The sequence below is a fragment of the Budorcas taxicolor genome, chromosome 11 (genome assembly GCF_023091745.1).
Source record: "Budorcas taxicolor isolate Tak-1 chromosome 11, Takin1.1, whole genome shotgun sequence".
Lineage (NCBI taxonomy): Eukaryota > Metazoa > Chordata > Mammalia > Artiodactyla > Bovidae > Budorcas > Budorcas taxicolor.
This window is the reverse complement of record NC_068920.1, coordinates 79,100,223-79,127,355: the sequence shown is the minus strand read 5'-3', so window position 1 is coordinate 79,127,355 and position 27,133 is coordinate 79,100,223. Positions and strand designations below refer to the sequence as shown.

Here is a 27,133-nt window from a genome sequence, read left to right as displayed (position 1 = left end):
TGCAGACTAAATACTTAAGAGAGTATCTTCTAAGAACAAGGACTTTCCCTTAAATAACTACAGTTCATTATTAAGGAAATTTAATGTTAACATAGTTCTGTTATGTAATATAGCCCGTATTCATATGTTCCAATGATGATCTTACTGCACTTGATCTTAGTCAGAAGGCCCAGAAGCGATCCAGTGATGATCTTTATAGCATTTTTTCCTACCAAATGTGCTGGTAATAATCTTTCTAGTATTTTTTTTTTCTGGTCCAGGGTCTAGTCTGCTGCTGCTGCTGCTAAGTCGCTTCAGTCGTGTCCTACTCTGTGCGACCCCATAGACAGCAGCCTAACTGGAGTGGGGTGTCATTGCCTTCTCCAGGGTCTAGTCTAGGAATATATATTGCATTTATTTGTTGTACAGTTGAAAGGTTTAAGCATAGAATAGTGTTAAAAAGATTTTAGAAAATCACGCTGACCTTAGTTTGGGGGATGAACTGAAAAGATCTGTTAATAGAGGCCAGAAAATTGTAATAGTTTAGGATGAGAAATGGTATATTAACTGCTGGAATAGAGGAGTCATCAACTATGAAACATTTTATTTTTTACTTCTAATGTTGTATTTTTTGGCTGCACTGTGTGGTTTGCAGAATCTTAGTTCCCTGATCAGGGGTCGAACCTGGGCCCCTGGCAGTAAAAGCCCAAAGCCTAACCACTGAATCACCAAGGAATTCCCTGTGAAACATTTTAACTAGAAAAAATCCATAAAATTTGGAGGTGACTTGGTATTGGGGATGAAGAAGAAAGATAATTCAAGAATGATTTCTAGGTTTCTGGCTTGAGAGAGAAGTTTGAAAATTATAAAGTGAGTTAGAAATAAAGAGGGCAGTAAAGCAGATATAGAAGAGGATTCATGAATAGAGATGTGTACTTGGGAATCATCAATATTGTGGGTAAAATTATAAGAACTTTGAAACGAACAGAGCTAGCATGGAACAGGAAGTAGCAGGAGCCGGTTGCAGGAGTGGTTTGAGGAAAAGACAGAGAAAGAAGCACTAACCAAAGAGCAGTGGGGAAGGAAGGAGAAAGCAGTGAATGGGAAGCAAGCTAGAGAAGGTGGGAGTTTGGCAATTGCAGATGCCAAGCAAATCACAAGTTGTATACTGAAAATAGTTCTGGACTTGCCCGTTAGGTGCTTGTTGGTGTCCTTGCCAGAACAGCTTTAGTGAGGTAGCAGGAACATAAACCAGATCACAGGGGATTGAGAGGTGAGAAGGATGGATAGTGTGGAGACAGACAGAGCTGTTTATTTTTTCAAGTGGTTTGACTCTGGAGAACAGAGAAGATAAACAGCTGGTGGCTGAGTCTAGGGAAGATTGTTCCTTGTTTTTCACTTTAAAGGGATTCTCCTGGAAAAGTATCCCTGATTTCATATCTTTTGAAGTTCATGGAACTTCATGCCATTACATCAGGAATAATCTCCTAATGTATGGCACCACTGAAGTGTGTAATAAATTAAGGAATTAAAAAAATTCTTTGTGAATTAGTGCTCTTAAACATTTAAGTTCTCTTCACTGTGAAATTATTTTTATACTACCTAGTAATTTTTTTAAAAAATTGGAGCTATAAAGCATTTCAGTTCTTTTCATTTTGAAATTATTTTTTCTAATGCCTTAAGCCAGTTTTTTTTTTTTTTAACTGCAGAAAATTTGAAACACAGACATACAGAGACTAATATCTTTTATATACACCTCCAAGCCTCAACAGTTAACATTTTTGTCGGTCTTGCCTTATCTCAATCTATTTTAGAGCAAATTCTAGGCATCTTGTCATTTAACCTGTAAAAACCCAACTAAGGACCGTGGTTTTGAGTTGCTGGTTATAGATTTTCTAACTAGTCCCACTTAAAAAGGTCCACAGTTAAGTAAAACTGAATCTTGAACATTACAGAAGGATTACTCACCTAGTGTGGGTTTAACAGAGCATTCCTTAAAGGGTGATAAAATTTACAAAATGAAAAAATTACATATAATTTTCCAAGAACACATAAGGTATAACCTCAGGGTTTTTCAGAAAGTTCTATACTGAAGAATCTCAAGCACTATATAAAATATAATTCTGAAACATTTCTTCCATTTGCATCTCTTGTGTCTGCTCCAGTGTAAATACTCAGCTATCATCCTTGCTTCTAATACATTTTCTCATTCTAATCTTTATTTTCCACATCCATGGGATTCATTTTCTAAATCACAAATGTTATATCCTTGCTTAAAAATATCTAGGTAATTTCAGAATTCTTAGTAAAACCTTTTACATCCAGGCCTCTTTCTAGTCCTGTACACACACACACACACACACACACACACACACACACTGTGGTTTTCCACACCCCCACCCCCTATTCTTAAGATGTTTCTTCTGACCAAAATAGATTCTTCATCAATCCATTTGTCTGATTGTAAAACTGATTGCAGGTTTTGAGGTTTCTTTTTGGTAGCTGTCCTTGACTACTGTCAGGACCTTTGACAGAATTAGATAATCCCTTATCTGAATTTGTGTAACATTTGATATAACTAATAGTTCTTATCCACAGTGTTATTTATTTACATTTCTGTCTCTTCTTCATCTCCTTACCTCTTCCCTTAAGCAACTATAAGCTGCACATTATTCCCAGCAGCCAGTAAGTGCAGTATCTGTCATAATAATTTAATAACAGTTTGTTGGATTTAATCAAATTATTTTTAAGTGTCAACGTTAAAGTGTGGTTGGAATGCTGTGTTATATTCCAAGCATATCATATGTAATAATTGACTTTGAAACAAAACCGTAATGGGATGTCATTAATATCTTTAATATATTATAATTATATGATTTTCATGCAGTTTTATCCAGTAAAGGCAGTTGGGAGGTGTAGCTGTGTATCAAATGTAGAGTTCATAGGCATGAGGTTTACTGTTTAACGTGGAGTCAGATATAGATAGAAAAAGATTAGAGAACAAGAAAATTGTTAACAGTGAGATGAAGGGTGAAAACAATGGGAAATAATATAAGTGGAAAGGTATTTTAGCATATTGACTTCAAAAGAAATGTTACTAAGTTAAGTTCTGTGAGTAAATTGTTTTTCAGTGAATTTAACAGTTCAGTAAGGAGACCCTGATTAATGGGAACACGGCTTGTAGCAAACACAGCAGTTCTTTATTTTGTCTTTATCTAATTTTTTTTGAAATGTTATTCATAGTGTTTTGTTACATACATTGTATAGAATGTTTTCTGTTCCCTTTTCTTTAAGCTCTGTTGTAGTTTTTCCCAAGACCACTAGGATGCACTATAGTGCAGCATTTGGGGTTTGAAATTTTTTTTCATATATCTATGTGTATATAAGTATATACATATATAAAACAAAAATATGTAAGTTAACTCCATAAAACTTCATTACTGCTTTTATTCTGTCTTCAGGCCAGTTACTTTTAATTGCTATGTTGACTTATAGGAGCTATTGTTACTTCATCTTATGGTAGATGAAGTACATTTCTGAAAAATCTGAAGATTGACCATTACATTTAAAAACCATAACACGCACATATAAAACACACAGAAATGTACGCACGCACATAGACACACACAGTATTTTGTGCCTTTTTTTTTTTAACTTAAGTCTAAAGCTCCATCCCATACTTGAACACAAAGATGTTCTTTTTTCTTTTTAGTGGGTGTATATTATCAAAAAACTTTTCATATGTATGCAAAATATATAAAGATTAATATAAAATATACTAATTACCCACCACCTGCCTTAAGAAATAGAACATCAGTTATCTGTAATTTTCAGAGATTTTCTTAACATTCCCCTCTGTATAAAATTTTAGTTTTTTTTCTGCTATGACTGAAAAATAATTAATTCAAAATAGGGTGAAGAATTCCAATATTTTACACATTTGAGCAAATGATTTTAATTTTATTTATCTTTTTCTTGAAATATAAAAATTTTAAAGTAAATGCTCAGTTAGTCTTTTATAAAGAAAAAAATAACTTACAAATTTGGCTCTTTAGTTGCCCTTACGTGCATGAGTGCATGCTAACTCTGTTCCATTGTGTGTTTTAAGTCTCTTCCAACTGTCTGTGACCTTATGGACTGTAGCCCACCAGTCTCCTCTGTCCATAGGACTCTCCAGGCAAGGATACTAGAAGTGGGTTGTCATGCCCTCCTTCAGGGGATCTTCTTGACCCAGGGATCAAACCCAAGTCTGTTATGTCTCCTGCACTGGCAGTCATGTTCTTTACTATTGGCAACACATGGGAAGCCCTTATTCCTTCCTTATTATTTGGTTTTTCAAATTATTATTATTGTTGCTTTTATCCCAGTCTTATTATATTGAATATTATAATAGCCTCAATATTTGGGGGAAGCAAGCAAGTAAAAATATACAACCTTAAATATGGTTCATTTTTAGTTTACCTTTTAATTTTGTACCTTACTTGGATTATTTTTCTCATCTTAGATGGTTCAATCTGAGATGGTTAAATCAGATGAATCAGAGATGATAACATCTAGTTAACTTTTAAAAGAAAACATTCCTGTTCACAGTTCTTCCTGACTTCATCTGAAAAAGGCAAAAGATACCTTTACTGTTAAAAAGTATGTTTATTTCTTCTAGAATGTCTTATTCAACACTGATAATTCGAGCTGATTCCTCTTCCCTCTTTTGGATCATTCACTCTAATGCGTACTTGGCAAAGCATAATTGCCTGACAATGCAGCTTATTATGGGTGACCTTTTTTTCTTAAAGAAACAAAAGCTCAATTTTGAGAAAGATTAGTCTTTTTCAAGTTTATTCCACAATCCAGACTTATCTATTGCTTTTGATAGAATTGTACTCTGGCGGTCCTCAAGAAAAATCTGAATACTGCAGAAACTAGAATGTTACATGGTTCATTCATAATTATAGAAACAAGATCTATCATTCTCAGTGTTATTACTTTTTTGTTCTAACAGAGGGAGCTTGATGGTATAACAGCAAAATGATAATGGGAAGCACTTTTATATTAAGACTTTGATACTGTGGAAGGCTTTGAACAGTTAAAAGTTAGTCAGGACTGCTGCATACTGATGACTACTCCTGTTACATATCTTAAGGTTCATTTAACTGTGTTTTAAGATGGTTTGTATTTTCTTATTTCTTTGTTAGAGCCAAATACCACAAGTTGAAATATGGGACAGAATTGAATCAGGGAGATATGAAGCCTCCAAGCTATGATTCTGGTAAGCTAATTTTAAAGGAAGTTTAAGTAATTAAAAAGAAATTAATATCCAGTATTTTGTAGCAACAGTATTTATAACTGCAAGTTAATTTCTAATTATTTGCATATTAGTTATTTTTTCTGACCTGCTTATCTTTGGGCACTAATCTCTTAGTGTCACTTAGATCATTTTCCACCACCTTCCTTCCTTTCCCCTCATCCCCTTTCTTGCAGTCCCCCATTTTCTGCTTATGTTCTGCACTTACTGGAAGGATCAGAATTCATGGGGTAACATGCACCAACATAACTGTGTCTTGCTGGGTCCCCACAATTTTAATGGGAACTTTGAGATGTGTAATACAAAGTACATCATGCCCTTGAAATTCTGAGAGAAAGAGTATAAGCCGTGGAGGTAAGAGATTTTTTCTTTCAGTACAAGAGAATTACTCATCCTTTAAGTCTAATCCCTCAGTTTCAGGTGCAAAATTGTTTTGGACTTTTTTATCCACAGGACGTTCTGTAACCAGGACAGTGTTTTTAACAGCTGAAGCATTTATTATCTTTTTGTGTTATTTCTTCCTTTTTCTTTCTCCTGTCTTCCTCATCACCCCATCGAACAACACAACAGTAGTACTTGTAAAGATATTAAGGAATATAATTGACTAATATATTAGTAGGTGTTAGGGAAAAGTTAGAAAAATTGTTGAAAAGCCATCACCACGTTTCAGATGAGTATGTTTTTGACATGATGTCAGCTTAAATTCCTGGATCAAACGTCTGATATAACTATCACATGCTGGGCTTTTTATACAATAACTTTAATACTTAATGCAATTATTCAATAAAAGTAATATTATTTTAATTTTACTTGTATGAAATTTAAACTCAGAGAAGTAGAGAAATTTCCCCAGGGGTTACACGGCTATTAATGGGAATATAGATCTGAATGGGAATATAATCTTCTGACACCAAAACTCAAATTCTCCCCATTTGACCACACCATTTCTATGTTTGACAGTGTCTGAAAGAACAGAATAATTCCTAATACACTGCCAATTTTGTAGTTCACTTTAATGTAGTAATGTTATTAACAAGTTCCCACAGCTGAATATTGAATCCTTGAGATTTAGAGCAATACCAATTGATCACTGACATTTTTTGTTGTTTTTGGGTGATCAGATTTTCTCTCAGATCATGCTGTCAGCAGTAAGGAAAGATGGGTTCCGTTCAGTTCAGCCGCTCAGTCGTGTCCGACTCTTTGCGATCCCATGGACCCAGGCTTCCTTATCCATCACCAACTCCCAGAGTTTACTCAAACTCATGTCCATTGAGTTGGTGATGCCATCCAACCATCTCATCCTCTGTTGTCCCCTTCTCCCGCCTTCAATCTTTCCCAGCATCAGGGTCTTTTCCAGTGAGTCAGTTCTTCGCATCAGGTGGCCAAAGTATTGGAGTTTCAGCTTCAGCATCAGTCCTTTCAGTGAATATTCAGGACTGATTTCCTTTAGGATGGACTGGTTGGATCTCCTTGCAGTCTAAGGGACTCTCAAGAGTCTTCTCCAGTAACAGTTCAAAGGCATCAATTCTTCAGTGCTCAGCCTTCTTTATGGTCCAACTCTCACATCCATACATGACTACTGGAAAGATGGGGTAGAGAGGAGAAAAATGGAGATGGGGAGATGGGTTAGAGGACTTTACAACCTCCTGGGCGAATGAGGAAGTTTACCTTGACAAACGTACCAACAATGGAGTTGAAGAGAAGTGGGTGTGTTCAGGAAATACTTAGGAAGTAAAATCTGCAGGATATTAGTTCTTGTTTAGATGGAGGGTTTTTTTAAAAAAGGGAGATGCAAAGATGACTCCCACACTTCTAGTATAAAAACCTAGACCAAAACTGTGTTTGGAAGATGCTGGGTACACCTTTGGATTTATTTGTTAGGCCATCAAATGAAAATAGCTGGTATACAGTTGGGCAGGTGAGTCTGGAGCTCCAGCCAAATATAGGGGTTTAATATGTAGATTTCAGAGCATAAGCAGTACTGATGACACTCAACACCAGTGGGATGGAAGGGATCTTATGCAGAGTAAGAAGAGGACCTAAATGGAGCCTTGAGGAATGGTGGCATTTAGAAAACTGGTAGAACAGTAGAAACTTGGAAAGGAAACTGATGAGGATTATTTTACTAGGATGTGGAAAATCAGGAGAGCGGAAATCAAGAGAAGAGAGGATTTCCGGAAGGAGGGATCCTTCAGTATTACAGATTAATGCCTTGGGGTCCGAAGAGTGTCTCTGGGATTTAGTGACACACAGATCACTGGAAACTTTATTGTGAACAGCCTTGGGAGAGAGTTGAGAGCAGAAATGGAGACCATATATGGAAAGTAAAGACTAAGTGTGTTAAACTTTTAGGAAGCTGAGGTTGTGGAGGTGAAGGCGAGGTATAAGTAGAAATGGCCGAAGGGACCAGTGGGGTCAATGAAGAGACAGAGTGTGTGTTTGTTTGTATCTATGTGTCTGTGTGTGTGTGTGTGTGTGTGTGTGAGAGAGAGAGAGAGAGAGAGAGAGAGAGAGTGATATGTTGCTTAGAGGAGGAACTAATAAAAGGGAGAGAGAATAGTGATACTTAAAATGTGAAAGTATCTGAAGAAATAATAGAAATTCTGATCATAGCTGGAGAATAGCAGGAGAAGCATGCATGTCTTTTATTGTTACCAAGAGAGAATGTAGGAAGTCAGGTGATGGGTCCATAGGTTTGGGTTTTGGTCTAGTGGTGGGTATTTAACATAATAGCTGTATGTATGAGACAGGATTACCTGCTAAAAATGCATCAGAGGTTTAAGAAAAGTGGAGAAGGTTTAAAATAATAATCAACAGGACAAGCTTATTAAGAAATAGTAGGATTGAGAAAAGCTAAGGATTCGATTGAGTTGTATCATCAGAGTTTATATAGAAGTGCTGCTCTGCACAATTGGCAGCCTAGGTAAAAGATAATATAAGAATGAAAATAGTGAACAGCTGGATTCAGGGAGGGATAAAGGGACAAGAAAATTGGAGACATTATCAAACGAATGATTGAATTGATAGACCCTGAGCTAAGACTGGCGAGGAAAGAAAGTGAAGACAGAAGGAAGCTAATGGATCAAAGCAAGTGGATAGGCTACAATCTAGGGCAGATCAGCAAACTCTTTTGTAAAGGACCAGATAGTAATATGTAGGCCATTTGTTCCCTGTTGCAACTACTCAACGCGGCTGTTGTAACTTGAAGGCAGCCACAACACATAAATGAATAAGTGTGGCAGGCTGGGTTTGAAAAGTGAAAGTGAAGTAGCTCAGTCGTGTCCAACTCTTCGGGACCCCATGGACTGTAACTTACCATGCTCCTCTGTCCATGGGATTTTCCAGGCAAGAGTATTGGAGTGGGTTGCCGTTTCCTTCTCCAGGGGATCTTCCCAACCCAGGGATCAAACCCTGGTCTCCCACACTGCAGACAGACGCTTTACCGTCTGAGCCACCAGGGAAGCCCAAACAGGCTGGGTTTGATCTGCAGGCTAATGTTTGCTGACCCCTGATCTAAGGTCCCACCTCAAGTCAAGTGCCTAGTGAATTGGAAGTATTTAGCCTGAAGGATATGCTCAGAAAGTGAGTTTGCATCAGTGACAGTTCTTCATAATGACAAGGTCTAAGGCATGACAGCTAAGAGAGGGTGGTGGTTGTGCAGAAGCTGGAGTGAACCACCCACATGAATATTAACTTCAGTCAAGATGATGTAAAAGTTTAGTTGCAGAGGAATGCACCTGACTTAAAGCATTACCAAGGGGTTTGTAAATTAAGTGATAAGAACAGTGACTAGGAGAAGGTATAGAAGGTGGAGTATCCAAATTAAAGAAAAGAAGCAGGGATTTTTCCTTCTTCATCATTTTATCCATTTATTGTATTTTCCTAAAATTGATAATCCAGATGTTTTCTGAAATATTCTTCACAAAAAATTAGTTTCCTCTTTTTTCTATTTTGTTCCACTTGCAAACCCTTAACGTTTCTATTTCATAACTTACGTTATGTTAAAATCTGTTTATTTTTCATATGTCAGTTTCTTCTGCTTAATATTAAAAGCCAGACACTTGTTTAAAATAGAATGTCTTTATCCAAAGTAACAAATTCTGCCTTCTAACTGAGATGTTCAGACCTTTCACTGGCTTCCCAGGTGGCTCAGTGTAAAGAATCCACTTGCCAATGCAGGAGATATGGGTTCAATCCCTGGGTTGACCCAGGTTGACCCTACATTATTATTTTTGTTTCAGCAATTCTCTTTCAAAGAGATTTAAATAACGTAAAAAACCTAGATATCCAGTGCTCATCTTTCCTTCGTGTGCATCCATATCTTCCGGTACAGTTTTCCTTCTGTCTTGAGGACTTTTGACACATGTGCTGCTGATAATGCCTTCTTTCAGCTTTTGTGCGTCTGAAAGTCTTTATGTTGTTGCTTTTATCGTTTCTGATGTGGTATCTTCTGTCATCCATACATTTCTCTGTGTATTTATTGTTGTTCAGTCCCTCAGTTGTGTCTGACTCTTTGTGACCCCAGGGACTGCAGCACGCCAGGCTTCCCTGTCCTTCACTGTCACCCAGAATTTGCTCAAACCCATGTCCGTTGAGTTGGTGATGCCGTCCAACCATCCATTCTCTGCCGCCCCCCTCTCCTATGTATATGTGACCTTTTTTTCTGTCTGCTTTTAAGATTTGTCTCTTTCTCCTTGGTTTTAAGCGATTTTATCATGATGTGCCTTGGTATAGTTACCTTCTCTCCTCTCCCCAGTGTTTCTTGTGCTTGGAATTTGTTGGGTTTCTTGGATCTATGGGTTTATAGTTTTCATGAGATTTGGAACTTCTCAGCCATTATATCTTCATTTTTCTTTCGGTTCCTCCCCCTTATGCTACGATCAGAAAACTGTCAGGGCAATAAACTGGAACAATCATAGGGCTGACCTGTTTGCTTCCTTTTTCTCAGGATTGCTATCCTTTGTTGTCTGATGTTCAGTGTCTTTACCACTGTATGCTCTATTTTGTTTTATAGTTGCTTCAGGCAGGAGGGTAACTTGGGTCCTTGTTACTCCAACTTGACTGGAAATGTCAGTCAGATACTTTTAATATTACCCAGAAATTGAATTCCTACCCACTTTAAAATCCTCACTTTTATATAATGTCACTTTTTGAACTTGATAAGGTAAGAATGAATCTGATAGTTGATGAGTACTTCACTAACCATTGAGAGAACTAAATGTTTAGCCTTGATAAGGAAGTGTCAGGAAAATCAAGTCCACATGTGACCCAGTCAGGTTTTTTTTTAAAACAGAGAAAGGAAAATTCACTTCTGAGAAATTTATTGAAAATCAATATTTCTGTCTTTATATTGAAACTTATTGCTCTATGGACAGCTATACCATTGATTATTTCTCTGCGTCAGTGGAAAATAGATTTGGTACTGTTGAATAAAGAGCCTGTCTTATGTTTGTTTGGTTAAGGTCTTGATCACAGACATGGTCTTAGATCATTAATTCATACATTAATCTAATAAAAGAACTAAGGTAAGCAGTTTCCTCAAATCCATTGCCAAGGAGATAAGGACTGTTCAAGCTCTGTAGGTCTTTGACACTCTTCATTCCTACTGAGTGTTGTGACTGGTTATATTATATACTGGTGATTATATATATAAGGTTTCACTTATTCCCTTGTAGTCATCTGGAGCCTAGTCATGATCCAGTGTGGAATGATATAATAAGGAGCAGTTCATAACCTTGCTGTTTTTGTCATAGAGCTGGGTTAACAAGATAGTCCTTTCTTTTTTTCTTTAAAGTATATTAGTTTCAGGTATACAACATAGTGGTTTGATATTTTAATATATTATAAAATGACCACTCAGATCAGATTTTATTGCAATACAAGAATGCAGTTTTTAAAAGAGGGTAAGGATGCATTCTTATTTGATTTGGCTTTATTAAGGTATAATTTATTTACAGTAAAATTCACCTTTCCAGCTACCAAAGTAGACAAAGGCAGTTGAGTGTATCTGAAGATGGTATAGAAAGGATTTAGGCATATTTTGATGGGAAATTAGATGATCTCCAAAGTTCTTTCGCATCTGAAATTTTTGGTCTTTTGAAATGCCAGTATAGATATTCTTACTTGGCAAGTACAGGCTACTCACTTGACCTAAGAAGTGGAACAACATATTATGTTATATACACAGTTTCTGAATGTGTGGGTCAGTGCAAACGATGTATTATTTTTCCTTACTATTTAGACATTGTTTTTCTTTCCTTTTTTCTTTTTCAAGTAAATGCTCTTTGAAGTCATCCCAAAGTAATCTTCCTTTGTGAGTTAATCTCCACCCAACACCCCCTCTCCCCTCGCCTTTCTGCTCTCTCTCTCGTATGTCACAGAACTTGGTCTGGTTATTTTAAGAGAATAATGAAAATGCAAGATCTAATTCTTATTTTAATTTATATGTTTCTCTGATTTCTTACCATTGTAATGATAGCATGTGGAGAAAAACATGTGAGCTCTGGAGTCACACAGTCATGATTTCAACACTCACAGCTGTATTTCTAACTTAGAAACCTTACAATTAATCTGCAAAACATCTCTCTCATCTTTAAAATGGGGATGGTAATAATACCTGTCTTTGGAGGTTGTAAAGATTAAAAGAATAGTGTATATGTTTTTAGCACAGCATCTGGAACACATTAAATGTTTTATATCAAATATCATAAAAGAAAATTTCCCAATCTCTGTCATAGCTCCACTTGAATAAAAATCTTATGAAGACCACAGTTTCTTACAGTTTGATCACGGGCTAATGGAGAGTGTGAGCTTTTTTTTATGTTTTTAAAGTTGAGCTATCCTGTAGTTTGGAAATTCTTTAGTCCAGACTTATCAAGGAGAAGGCTCTTTTTATTTTGTCTTCTACTTGAAAGATTTGGCTTCTACCATATGATGAATTTTAAGCTCTATGGGACCTAGGAAGTTTCCATCTAAAGAATGTCTTAAGAAAAGAATGCTTGAGGTTTTCATTTAATAACTAGTGAAGGAAATAGGTTTGGTTTGGGAATATTTTTTATCTATCTGTTCTTCACCAGACAAGCTTTTTTCCCCCTTCCTTCTAAACAGTCATTCCAGGGCATTTAGTTGTCATTCTGATGTGGTGCTTCATAATACTTTTATGTAATTCTTGTGTGACTTCATTTGTCCTAGAGGAAAATCCTCAGGTTACCTAAAAATTGGGGAAAAGGTCTTTATTTTTAGTTCTGAAACTCTCAGGGAAATCTAGTAGCAATAGTGAATTTATTTTAGAGTTTCCTTATAGAAATTAAGGGGTTTCCCAGGTGGCACCAGTGGTAAAAAACAAAAACAAACAAACAAAAACACCCCACCTCCCAGTGCAGGAGGCATAAGAGACACAGGTTCAATCCCTGGGTTGGGAAGATCCCTGGAGGAGGGCATGGCAATTCACTCCAGTATTCTTGCCTGGAGAATCTCATGGACAGAGGAGCCTGGCAGTCTGCGGTGTAGAGTCAGACATGACTGAAGCAACTTAGCACACATGCACATAGAAATTAAACTTAAAACTTAAATTGTCCTAAAACGTACCTGGAAAATTGCATGGACAGAGAAGTCTGGCAGGCTACGGTTCATGGGATTGGAAAGAGTTGGGATGACTGAGCACAGCATGCACTCAAAACATACTTTACAGTGCAGTGTTCTTAATCTTATAAATTTTTATTGGATATTTCTAATGAATTAAGATGTCCTCTAATGTATATTACATCAGTTTTTTTATGTTTTAATGTTTTCCAGATGAAGGTAATGAAACAGAGGTACAGCCACAACAAAACAGCCAGTTAATGTGGAAGCAAGGTCGGCAACTACTCAGACAGTAAGTATCTCGTGAAAGTATCTGCTATGAAAAAACTTCATTGAATTACTATTCCTTTTTCATATTCAAACACGTTTTCCCCTATGGAGGAATTTATTTTTAATAATTGTTAACTAGGATTATCAAGAATAGATTTGCTTTCCATAGCAAATAATCCATAGATTAGCTTTATCTATCCATAGATTAGCTTTATCAAAAAGTACAGTTAAGAGCTTCTAATTTATTATATGCTTAAATGTATAGTCTGAAGAATTCTGTACCCTTAAAGTTACTATTTTCTTTCCACTTTTTATACATGAATATACATATGCTTTAATATGAGTCTACTCATGATATCTTTCTGTTATGTTTTTAAACTTTATTTTAAGTAGATGGAAGAACTTACTGGATTTCCCAAATTTGTATATATTATGCTAATATATAGTCTCTCCTATAAAATGTGAATTTGAGAGTATAAAGAGGGACCAAAGCTGGGTTGAAATTCAGATGTCAAGCAGTGGGGCTAGACCTGCTCATCAGCTCAGTGCCTAACCCTTGAATGTTATATTTGAAATTGATATTTTGATTTGTGTCTCAGTAAAATGAGATTTGCTACCTGGTTTATTCTTTTGGGTTTGCTTGTGAATAGTCTAAACCTGTTGTTTCCAAAGTGGATTGCATGCCAGTCATTTCTTTTGATAATGGTGAGAGGATATTAAAGTTTCTCCTTACCTCTATTTTTTTATCTCCTCAAAGTTAGAAGAAAATGAGACTTCATTAGTATTTAATAAGTAGGCTTTCACTTTGGTCTTAATAGTGGTTTGTGCATTTTCCTTTTATAAATAAATAAGTGTTCTTAAAGTGCTTATTTTGTTCTTCTTCTTTTGTTTTTAATGACAATGGTTATGATAGCAATCCAAGAAGTATTTTTAGAAGACTCACCTGCCTCTCAGAGGTGACATTTTATTAGGTTCATGCAGGCCTAATTGTGGTCTCAGATCATGAATTTTAAATCATTATAACTAGACTCAAACGTATCTTTATTAATAAAAATAGGAACCATTAAAATCAACACATTTTTACCAATGAAAAACAAGATTGTTTATTCTTGTAGCATAAAAATCCATGCCTCGAGATTTGATGAACTCTTGGAAAACATTTTCTGTCTCTCGCTGGTTGAGGAAGCATTTCCCCTACAAAAAGTTGTTGAGTTGCTTGAAGAAGTGGTAGTTGGTTGGCGAGAGGCCAGTTGTCCTATAAAATCCACTTTTCCTTGCATATCACAATCCGATCAAGCAGTGGTTTGTTGTTGTTTCATAGAATAAGAGATGATGACACTTCAAAATGACAATTTTTTTTTTCTTTTTTGTTCTGAGGCACCCATTTATCAAGCTTTTTCACCTTTCCAATTTGCTTCAAATGCCGAATGACCATAGAATGGTTGATGCTGAGTTCTTTGGCAACTTCTCCTGTCGTTCTAAGAGGATCAGCTTTGATGGTTGGTCTCAGTTGGTTGTTGTTAACTTCTGATGGCCGGCCACTATGCTCCTTATCTTCAAAGCTCTCCTCTCCTTTGCAAAACTTCTTGAACCACCATTGCACTGTACATTTGTTAGCAGTTTCCTGGGCCAAATGCATTGTTGATGTTGTGATTTGTCTCTGCTGCTTTACAACCCATTTTGAACTTAAAAAAATCGGTTGAATTTGCTTTTTGTCTAACATCATTTCCATAGTCTAAAATACATATAAAATAAGCAGCAAGTACCAAGTCATTAAAGCAAAAAAACATAAAGTGTGAAATGCACATTAAAACGATGTATAACATAGCCACATTTACTTAAGAATGTATTCCTGTATCAGATGGCAAAGTTCAACAATGCAAAACCACAATTACTTTTGCACCAACCTAAATATTAGTGGAAAATTCTGAAAGAGATGGGAATACCAGACCACCTGACCTGCCTCTTGAGAAACCTATATGCAGGTCAGGAAGCAACAGTTAGAACTGGACATGGAACAACACTGGTTCCAAATAGGAAAAGGAGTTCATCAAGGCTGTATATTGTCATCCTGCTTATTTAACTTAAATGCAGAGTACATCATGAGAAATGCTGGGCTGGAAGAAGCACAAGCTGGAATCAAGATTGCCGGGAGAAATATCAATAACCTCAGATATGCAGATGACACCACCCTTATGGCAGAAAGTGAAGAGGAACTCAAAGCCTCTTGATGAAAGTAAAAGCGAAGAGTGAAAAAGTTGGCTTAAAGCTCAACATTCAGAAAACGAAGATCATGGCATCCAGTCCCATCACTTCATGGGAAATAGATGGGCGAACAGTGGAAACAGTGTCAAACTTATTTTTTTGGGCTCCAGAATCACTGCAGATAGTGACTGCAGCTATGAAATTAAAAGACGCTTACTCCTTGGAAGGAAAGTTATGAGCAACCTAGATAGCATATTAAAAAGCAGAGACATTACTTTGCCAACAAAGGTCTGTCTAGTCAAGGCTATGGTTTTTCCAGTAGTCATGTATGGATGTGAGAGTTGGACTGTGAAGAAAGCTGAGTGCCGAAGAATTGATGCTTTTGAACTGTGTGTTGGAGAAGACTCTTGAGAGTCCCTTGGACTGCAGGGAGATCCAACGAGTCCATTCTGAAGGAGATCAGTCTTGGGTGTTCTTTGGAAGGAATGATGCTAAAGCTGAAACTCCAGTACTTTGGCCACCTCATGTGAAGAGTTGACTCACTGGAAAAGACTGTGATGCTGGGAGGGATTGGGGGCAGGAGGAGAAGGGGACGACAGAGGATGAGATGGCTGGATGGCATCACCAACTTGATGGACGTGTTTTAGTGAACTCTAGGAGTTGGTGATGCACAGGGAAGCCTGGCGTGCTGCGATTCATGGGGTTGCAAAGAGTCGGACACGACTGAGCAACTGAACTGAACTGAAACATTAATGAATAAGGAAGTAGCTATTTAGTAAAACCAGTTTATTTATGGAATGAGAGTTTTTGAAACAGTATTTGTGATGTGATTTTGTTCCTAAAGTGAGTTATATATCAAATATTACTTGTTAAAAATAGAAAGCATAATTCTTTTGTATTTGTTTGTAAGAATCAACTGATTACTAATTTTAATCAAAGCCTTTCTATAGATACTGGATAGGATTGAAAATGAATACCCTGACTTGATAGGATAACTTACTCCATTTTGGTCACATGTCTTTTTGTGAGATATCTCTTTGAGCAATAATAACTCTTAACACCAGATCTTAAACTGATCTTAGACTGCTTATCTTTTTGATCTTTATCTTTCATAGACTTGATATTTACATATAATTTAATGTCTGATATTGTCTCTGACATTTATTAATGACTTTATTATTAACATTTGCCTTTTTCATGTTCCTACCCCTGCTACTTTTGATCGTTTTTGGTCATCTTTTGTTGTTAATGGATACTGAGCACCTTTTGTATGCCAGGCACTGCATTCTTTTTTTTAAGAGAAAGCTAAAGTTGAGAAGAATTAATGCTACACAGGAAAAAAGTGGAAGAAATGGGCTTTGAACCCATGTTTAACTCTCCATACAAAACCTATTCTTTCTTTTCTGTGCTGCTCCTTTCTGCAGCACACACACCTCTGTACACCCACTCATCCCACATCCTACAATTGAACTGTGGTTTATTTTTATTGCAGAGTTGTCTCAGGATAAGAGCTTCCCTTCTGTAGAAGTGACTTGTTTGGAATATCCTGTGGTTTTGTATGTCATGTAGGAAGCTATATATGCTAGAAACATTCTCTTTAGGTCTCAGTTGATCCAGTGATACTGTAACATCAAAAGTGTAAAAACACTACTGGTTATTCTCATTACTGTTATAAAATAGTAATTCAGTAGCATCTGAGAGTGAGCTTACTCCAGCCCTGCCTAGAATAAAGAATGTGCTATTAGATATATTAAGGAATAGCTTCTTCTTAAGATAAATGAATGGTGTATTGTATAGTTCTTTGGTTTTTCTCAGTGACCATAGAGGCTGGTACTGCAAGAGACAGCTCCATCTGCAGCTGGAAGATTATTTATTAGCGAGTCTTACTAGCATAGTACTGTGCTGTCCAGTCTTATACAGACAGTAAATTTAAAGAAATGTTTTTATTTAGATATCCAGTAGTAGAGTACTGATTCCAGTATGTCTGAATTGTAAAGATCCTCTTCACACGCAGGTATCTACAGGAGGTGGGTTACACAGATACTATTCTAGATGTGAAATCCAAACGAGTGCGAGCTTTGTTGGGCTTTTCAAGTGATGTCACTGACAGGGAAGATGACAAAAATCAGGACTCAGTTATAAATGGCACAGAAGCCGAAGTTAAAGAGACAGCAATGATTGGGTAAGTATTTTGTCTGGAAAGTGGCTTGGCTGTAGTTTTAGTTCTTACTAATATTTTTGGCTTATGGGTGACACGTGTGATACTTGCACTTCTAGGTACTGCTGCAAAAATAATTTAATGATAAAGTTTAATAAAAAGGTTAAAATTTTATTTGGTAAAAGATACAGGGATTAGAGTTATCATTTATGACTTTTAAGAATATTTTTATTTAAGGTATTTTTATTTGCTTGAAATTTATGGATTCAATATAAACTTTAATACATTGAAGCTCAGTCACCTCTTACTATTATAACTTCATAAGAGATCTTATTTGGAAATTCACTTCAAGTCTGTAAGAGTGAACTTGCATTCTTGGTGACCCAGAAATCATATAAATACTTAATTCTTTTGATGTAAACCTTTTCTTAGCCATTTTCATTTATCTAATAATGCTGTAACTCCTCTTCATTTTGAAAATTATCTATTTCAAGTATATATATATATTCTACTTGATAGAATAAGTGAAAAATTCAGTAGCAGGAACATTTCATTTTGCTTTTTGGATCAGGATCTTCTCAATCCAGGGATTAAACCCGGCTCTTCTGCATTGCAGGCAGATTTTTTACTGTCTGAGACACCAGGGAAGCCCATATACTGTACAATTATATTGAATTCTGCTTAAAATGAAGGCAAGCAGTTTAATAAGGAGATTCTTCTTTATTGAAAAAACATTTGGCATAATTCTTAAAAAGTCAAAGATTCTTTGAAATTTAAATGGTACTTTATTTTAACTCATGTTTAGGCTGGAAGAATGGTTTTAGTTGAGCTCTGTACATTTTCTAGTAAGAACATAGTTTCTGTTATTTGGGGCATAAACTAAAATTATGGGGTTTAGGTAAAGGTTTAAACATATGTCTTGTAAACAAATGTCATTGGAGCATTCTTAAATATGCTCTTTAATAGTTAAGATTACATAACTTGTTTTCATAAATGTAAGATGTAGATTCTTTCTCTTTGTAGACATAGATAGTGTGGGCATTAATCCTGGTTATATTTTCACCTATTAAATTAGTTTAAATTAGTATAACGATGCTTAAGAAAGGCCACTCTAGTGTTTTGGCCTTGACCTGTCTTTTGAAACTGATAAAGGCATTATTCTGAATCTTACTTCTGTAGGGATGGAGAGTAGGTTAGAAAAGAACAAGAACATAGCTCTCAGCAGATTTGAAATTTAAGATTTATCTGTTTTGAGAATTTTGTTCATAGTTCTGGCTAAACGCTTTTCAGGAAAATGTCTTGTTATCTAAAACATTTCCTAATGAACTGGAGAGCAGTCATTCTATTCTGCTCGTTAGGAAATTGATGAATTTTTTTAGAGAGAGCTAAATTAAAATCTCACATATTTGAAAAGTTAATCATTTCCGAAGATTAAGGGTTTATTCATCAATAGGAACGTTTTGTAGTAGTATATTAGTTTAACTAAAATACTGTTTTTAGTAAGCTTCATATACACATTTGCTTTTTTCAACTTTTTAGCTGTTTAGAAATATGAGATTGCATCAGAGAAAATTCTGTATTTACTAGTTATTTTCTTAGTTATGGAACAGGAGGAGTTGAAGAAAGAAAAAACGATAGAGAAAAACAGAGGCAGAGATAATAAAAATATTTCAAAAAGAAATGCATTGTTTGGCTTAAGAATCAAAGTAATACTAAATCAGAAGGAGGAGTTCTTTGTATTAGATTGCCATTAATCTAAGTAGTTCTAGTAGTAGTTATGATAGAAAAGCACTTTTAAAAGAGTAACCAGTTTCTTCCTATATTGCTTTTCCAGTTAAAATCCCTGGTAATGTAATAGATAAGAATCAGTGCAGATCCTAGTGTGATTGGGGGGTGGTGGTTATAATTCAGTATAAACAGAAGTCAGTGCAGTGTATCATGGATTAATTCTTATGCTGAGTTTAAAAAATTAACTGAGCAAAATGTATATGTTTTAAACCAGAAAATCCGAGTTAACAGATTCTGCCTCCGTGCTGGATAATTTTAAATTCCTTGAAAGTGCAGCTGCAGATTTCAGTGATGAAGATGAAGATGATGACATTGATGGAAGAGAGAAAAGCATCATTGATACTTCAACAGTGAGTTGAATAACTCAGATATAAATATTTTTAGGGGCTGTTATACATACTTTAAAAATCCATATCCTTCAACTTAAACCCTTAACTTTTATTTTTCCTTAAATTTGGGGAAATTTAATCTGAAAGTTTTTGTTTTGACTTTAAGAATATTTTTAGTATAGCAGTTTTCTCCTCAAGGCCTTCATTCTTTAGCTTTTTGTTAATTCATTAAAGATTTCAACATTTTTATAGGGTGAGTGAATATGGTAAATGTGTGTTATAACAATGCATTGTTCTTGGTGCTATAAGACAATAGAACTGACAGACCCATTATGGTGCCTGATGGTGACTGGCATCAGCTCTAAACGGTGCAGTTTTTGTTTGCAGCTCTAAACGGTCATGTCAGGGTTGCTTTGGTAGGCAAGGACTCCACATTTTCAGAACTCTCCCATTAGATTTCTCCAAACATGTTTATGGTTCTTCTGTGGTTTTGTTCAGATTTTTGTAAGTTTATTGACTTTCCCATGGTAGAGTCCTGGAATAAGATGTACATATAAATTGTTGCTTCTCCCTTTTCATCCCTTCTTTATTCTGTCCCCTTCTTATTAACATCTCTCCTCCCCCGTTTTTAAAAAAAATTATTTTATTGAAGGATAATTGCTTTACAGAATTTTGCTGTTTTCTGTCAAACCTCAACATGAATCAGCCATAGTTATACATATATCCCCTCCCTTTTGAAACTCCCTCCAATCTCCTTCCCCATCCCACCCCTCTAGGTTGATACAGAGCCCCTGTTTGAGTTTCCTGAGCCATACAGCAAATTCCTTTTGGCTATCTGTTTTACATATGGTAATGTAAGTTTCCATGTTATTCTTTCCATACATCTCACCCTCTCCTCCCCTCTCCCCATGTCCATGAGTCTAGTCTCTCTGTCTGTTTCTCCATTGTTGACCTGTAAATAAATTCTTCAGTACCATTTTTTTAGATTCCATATATATGCATTAGAATACGGTATTCATCTTTCTCTTTCTGACACACTTCACTCTGTATGATAGGTTCTAGGTTCATCCACCTCATTAGAACTGACTTAAATGCGTTCCTTTTTATGGATGAGTGATATTCCATTGTGTATATGTACCACAGCTTCTTTATCCATTCATCTGTCGATGGACATCTAGGTTGCTTCCATGTTCTAGCTGTTGTATGTAGTGCTGCAGTTAACAATGGGATACATGTGTCTCTTTCAATTTTGGTTTCCTCAGGGTATATGCCTAGGAGTGGGATTGCTGGGGTCATATGGTGGTTTTATTTCTAGTGTTTTAAGGAATCTCCATACCATTTTCCATAGTGGCTGTATTGATTTACATTCCCACCAACAGTGCAAGAGTGTTCCCTTTTCTCCACACCCTTTCCAGCATTTATTGTTTGTAGACTTTTTGATGATGGCCATTCTGACTGGAATGAGATGTTATCTCATTGTAGTTTTGATTTGCATTTCTCTAATAATGAGCGATGTTGAGCATCTTTTCATGTGTTTGTTAGCCATCTCTATGTCTTCTTTGGAGAAATGTCTGTTTACATCTTTTTCCCACTTTTTGATTGGGTTATTTGTTTTTCTGGCATTGAGTTATACAAGCTGCTTGTATATTTTGGAAATTAATCCTTTGTCAGTTGTTTCATTTGCTATTATTTTCTTCCATTCTGAGGGTTGTCTTTTCACCTTGCTTATAGTTTCCTTTGCTGTGAGAAAGCTCTTAAGTTTAATCAGGTCCCACTTGTTTACTTTTGTTTTTATTTCCGTTACTCTAGGAGGTGGGTCATACAGGATCTTGCTTTGATTTATGTCATTGAGTGTTCTCCCTATGTTTTCCTCTAAGAGTTTTATAGTTTCTGGTCTCACATTTAGGTCTTTAATCCATTTCAAGTCTATCTTTGTGTACAGTGTTAGGAATGTTCTAATTTCATTCTTTTACATGTAACTGTCCAGTTTTCCCAGCACCATTTATTGAAGAGGCTGTCTTTATCCCATTGTATATTCTTGCCTCCTTTGTCAAAAATAAGGTACCCATAGGTGCATGGGTTTATTTCTGGGCTTTCTGTCTTCTTCCATTGGTCTATATTTCTGTTTTCATGCCAGTCTCTCTCCCCGCTTTTAACCTCTCTCCTCTCTTCTCTCTCTTTCCCTCTCCTCCTTCTCTTTCTTCTTCCTCCTCCTCCTTCTGCTTTATTTAAAGTAGGAGACGAGGGCATGCTTTGCTTTTAGGAGAATGTTCACATTTCCTCCTTCACGTTTATTTAAGAAGAGGGAGGAGGAAAGGAAGGAAGGATAAATAAAGCAGACTGGACCTAGACTCTAGGACTGGAGCTAAAGGCTCAGTTCTGTCACTAATTATCTGTGCTTTTTAATCCTTCAGGCTTAGTTTTTTAGTTTGTAAAATTGGGCTTAAAACAAGTACCCATCTTATCCCCAGATAATTTTGTGAGGAATAAATGAGACACTACATTGGAAAATGATATGTTTAACTATAAAGTGCTTTCTTTCTAAGTGTAACTTCTCTTTTCTATTTAAGTCCTCTGCTTCCATCAGAGACTCTCAACTTACTATTTCCAGATTAATGTTTCCCCGGGCCACTATTTGGTAGTGTTGTGCTTGCTAATACAGCCTTGCCATGGATGTTATTTGAACTTGAAGAAGTTACTCCCTCTTTTTATTATTCAAACAAGTAGTAATACATGTGTTTAAACTGACTGTAGTAAAATAAAATGCCAAAACTTGTATGATAACTTTTCTCTGTCCTAATCATTTGGAAATTTTATGCTGAGTTGTGATTTCTATGGGATGATTGCACTGAGATATTATTTTTCTGTCAAAGTACTTTACTTGTAGCTCAGTGGTTAAATAATAACATAATGCTTTAAGTTTTGTTATTAGTTATTGTGTTAAATATTAAAAAATCTATAAGCTGTTTATTATTCCTATCAAGTATGGTCTTAATAGAAATTCCTCACTGTAAACTGATTTCTTTTTAAATAATCAATTTCATAAATATCCTGACTTCCAGTTAGTGCTGATTATGGCAATTGTGTGACCAAGCCATGAAGGCACAGCTAATGTAAACATATTTAATTCTATTTAAATGCTGGACCCAAAGATTCTTCTAGTTCTCTTTTAGAAAAATTTTTCTGAATAAATAATTGGTTTCTTTATAATAGTTTTGTATTAGTTTTGCTAATTTTTACGATGCATTAATTTTCACAGCTGCAGTTTAATAACTCTATGCCAAAAGACTTAAAAAATCTATGTAGCAATGTGTAAGCAGGACTTAAAAGATTGATTGCAGTGCTATATATATAGAGAGAGAATGGCTGAAAAGTATCCTATTAAAATGTTTAGTAGAACAAACAGGTTTTTTAAATGTCACTTTATTCCCTTAATTAAAAATAGTTAAATAGATTCAACTAAGAAAATAACAGAAGCACAAAGCTCTTAATAGCTGAAGGTTGTATTCAGGCTATTAATAGTGCATTTTGTTAGAAAAGACACATATGTTCATTTTCCTTTCTGGCTCTTTGTCCTATATTGAAGTTTGATTGTTCTTTGCATTACAGTCTGGATAATTTTCCTCCTTTCTATCTCCTTCTCTTTTCTCATGATTAACTTTTTCACCTTGTGATTCCAGATATATTTCTAAATATATAAATATGAGACATAATGGTCCTTGTTAGATTTGTTATTAAATCTAAGTTATGTATATCTCTGAAAGATCAATATTTTAAGAAAAAATTGAATATATAGACAGTTATTAGAGGAAATTGATGGAAGCCTGGGGTGGTGGAAATAATAATGGGAAGAGTTCTCCCTCCCCCACTCCCTCCAATGGAATACCTTCTCAATGTTGTGGCATGCATTTCTGAGTTTGTGGTTTTTTTGATTTTAGATTTTGTGAGGGAGTGATGTACTAGACTTAAAATTTATCATGGTTGTATTCTGAAAAATTCTTGCAGTGTTTTATGAAGTGTTTCTTTCTTTGATTAGAATATCTGCACGTTGTACAGATTGCATCCCAGAAATGTAAGATTTGATTGTGGTTCTCATAATACAGTATGTCAAGGACATTTTTCATCTGTTGCAATATAAATTCATGTGTTATATTCCAGTGTTTTCAATATGTGATTCCATTTGTTTATTTAAAAGAAGCCATCATTGAACAAAGTTTAAATTACTGCTTTAAAATGTTTAATATATAAAAATCTTAAAATGATGTCTGTTTTCTACTGAATTTATAGGTATCGCAGTTATTTGACACAGCAAAGATGTATTTTCTGAAGAAAATAATAATTGGGTTTTCTCATTCAGGGGTAAAGGGATATTGTCTTCTTTATTTAAATTAACTCCATAATATATTCCAATATTTTAATTGAGCATGCTTTTTCTCATTAGATTGTTAGGAAGAAAGTATTGCCCGATAGCAGTGAAGATCGAGATACAAAAGAAGCTCTAAAGGAGTTTGACTTCTTGGTTACATCAGAAGAAGGAGACAATGACTCCAGAAGTGCAGGCGATGGGACAGACTGGGGTAAGGAGAAATGCTGTATCCAACCAGAGATGTTATGTAAATGAACAAAACTAATATTTTACTAGGAAAGCAGCATCTTGAAGAACACTTGAAATCTTGAACACTTGAAGTATTGAAATCTTGGACATTCTATGGACTTTTTACTATCATGACCTTTTTTCCAGGATGTGTGTTTATGTGTTTAAAGAAGGTTGTACAGCTATTTACCTTCCTCATCTTTCTTTTTTTTTTTTAACATAAGTGGTATAGCATGAAAATAATTTGAATTTATAGAATGTTTCTGCCTAAACAGTAGAACTTGCAACTCTAGATTTTGTGGAAATTGAGTATGAGAACATAGTAGAAGATCTCATTATTTTTTCTTTTCTTTCTTAGTTTTTTTTAGCCGTGCCGCATGGCATGTGGGATCTTAGTTCCCTGGCCAGGTATCAAACCTGTGTTCCTTGCAGTAGAAGTGCAAAGTCTTAACACTGGCCTGCCAGGGAAGTCCTTGTAAAGGACTTAGAAATCTCATCTCCGGCATCTTCTGGTTTACCACAGTTCTCCTGTGATCTTCTGTTACTGTTGTTATCAGTATGGTGTTAAGAGTGTGATATAGCTAAATTTTTACTTTAAAAAGCTGAAGGCATTCTAGGATCTAAAATCTAACTCAGTTTAATTTATTATTAAGATGTAATTGATGAAAATCTACATTTTTGATTGTTAGATTTTTCTGAAAAAAGGAGACTTTCTACTATTGATAGTAGAATAAAAGTGTTGAGTTTTTATGTTCAGAGACCCAGTGATCTGTTTTTTAAACTGTGGACTGAAACTTGTTAAAAATAGATTTCTGATTATTCTGGTTCTTTTTGGCTTATTTCAGTCATTTAACAAATACTGATTATGTGCCTTCTTTGTGCCAAGTCTTTTAGATGAAGATCCCTACCCCTGTGGGCCTACATTCTTCTAAGAGGATGTAGGCAGTAAGAGATAAACATGATAAGTGATGTTTATCATGTAAGTCAGAATGTGATCAATGCAATGGCAAATAGAAAAAGTAGAACAGAGTAAGTAGGATGGAGAGTGCTGGGGACTGGGTAGGGTGGAGTGGATAGGTTACAATATAAGATAGATTGATCATGGAAGGTGCATTGAGAGGGTAACATTTGAATGAGAGACAGCATGGATGAGAGAGTTAGCCACATGGTATCCAGGGAAAGAGTGTTCAAGAAGAAGAAAACTAGAATATATGCCCTAAGATAGTTGTAATCCAGGTATGTTTGAGAAATTCAAGGAAGCTAGGGTGACTGGAGCAGAATGATGAGGGGAATGTAGTAGGAAGTGACCGAATCAAGTGGAGATGTGTAGACCACTGGTGAGATGGAGAACCATGGGATGGTTGAGCCAGAAGGGTGAGTGACATGATCCAACTTTTGTTTGAAAGCATCACTTTGGCTGCTGTGTTGAGAATAGACTACCCAGGGCAATTAGTGTTGGCAGTAGACATGAAGTACAGAGGGAAAACATTTGCTGTAATTCTAGCAAGAAACAGGTCAGAGAAGTAGTGGCTATGCTGAGGAGTGGTCAGATTCTGGATGTGTTTTAAAGGCAGAGAAACAATATTTCCTGAAATACTTGTTGTGGGGTTTGGAAAAAAAGGAGGTTTTTGGTCTGATCAAATGAAAGTATAGTTTGGTTCAGTTGCTCAGTCGTGTCCGATTCATTGCGACCCCATGAACCGCAGCATGCCAGGCCTCCCTGTCCATCACCAACTCCTGAAGTTTACCCAAACTCATGTCCATTGAGTCGGTGATGCCATCTAACTATCTCATCCTCTGTCATCCCCTTTTCCTCCTGCCTTCAATCTTTCCCAACATTAGGGTCTTTTCAAATGAGTCAGCTCTTTGCATCAGGTGGCCAAGTATTGGAGTTTCAGCTTCAACATCAGTCCTTCCAAAGAACACCCAGGACTGATTTCCTTTAGGATGGACTAGTTGGATCTCCTTGCAGTCCAAGGGACTCTCAGGAGTCTTCTCCAGCACCGCAGTTCAAAAGCGTCAATTCTTTAGCGCTTAGCTTTCTTTATAGTCCAACTCTCATATCCAAACATGACCACTGGAAAAACCATAGCCATGACTAGATGGACCTTTGTTGACAAAGCAATGTCTCTGCTTTTTAATACGCTATCTAGGTTGGTCATAACTTTCCTTCCAAGGAGTAAGAGTCTTTTAATTTCGTGGCTGCAATCACCATCTGCAGTGATTTTGGAGCCCCCAGAAATAAAGTCAGTCGCTGTTTCCACATCTGTTTGCCATGATGTGATGGGACCGGATGTCATGATCTTAGTTTTCTGAATGTTGAGCTTTAAGCCAACATTTTCACTCTCCTCTTTCACTTTCATCAAGAGGCTCTTTAGTTCTTCTTCACTTTCTGCCATAAGGGTGGTGTCATCTGCATACCTGAGGTTATTGATAGTGCTTTCCAATAAGATGGGGAACCCTGTAGATGGAAGAGATTGGATGGGAAAGATTGGGAGTTTGGTTTTGTGTGTTTGGTTTTGATTAGAGTTCCTAATGGAAATACAGAGTAAGCAAGTGGATGTATGTCTTGAGTTCAGGTGAGAGTTCTAACACTTACATAATGTTATATGTATATAGTAATTTATTTTATAGTAAGTATAAAACACGTAACATATTTGCTTTTAAAATTTTCTACTCCTGAAAGGTGAAAATTAATGGTGGCATTTCTTTTTTCCTAGAAGCTCAGTTTCCAGCTTTAAATATTTATAAATTAACAGGTCACTTAAATCATTTTAAGTATTGAATGCCAGGTTGATTAATAAGTTTGCAAAGTGCTATTTTTAAAGCCTGTAAAATAAAAGTGGTCATTTGCTGATAAACGCATGCCAGAAATGCATTTTTGAAATGAAAAGATCATTGAAGCCTATTTTGTACAAATGCTTAAT

General features: G+C 35.9%; 1 protein-coding gene across 1 annotated transcript in view; it reads left to right on the top strand.

Annotated features, from left to right (window-relative positions):
* Positions 1-27,133, top strand: part of STRN (striatin) — a 102,730-nt gene that overhangs the window by 42,098 nt on the left and 33,499 nt on the right. The window contains exons 3-7 of the mRNA XM_052648730.1: positions 5,172-5,245; positions 13,076-13,154; positions 17,352-17,519; positions 19,498-19,633; positions 24,054-24,189. Coding sequence (XP_052504690.1) covers positions 5,172-5,245; positions 13,076-13,154; positions 17,352-17,519; positions 19,498-19,633; positions 24,054-24,189 — 593 coding nt within the window. The remainder of the gene's footprint in view (positions 1-5,171; positions 5,246-13,075; positions 13,155-17,351; positions 17,520-19,497; positions 19,634-24,053; positions 24,190-27,133) is intronic.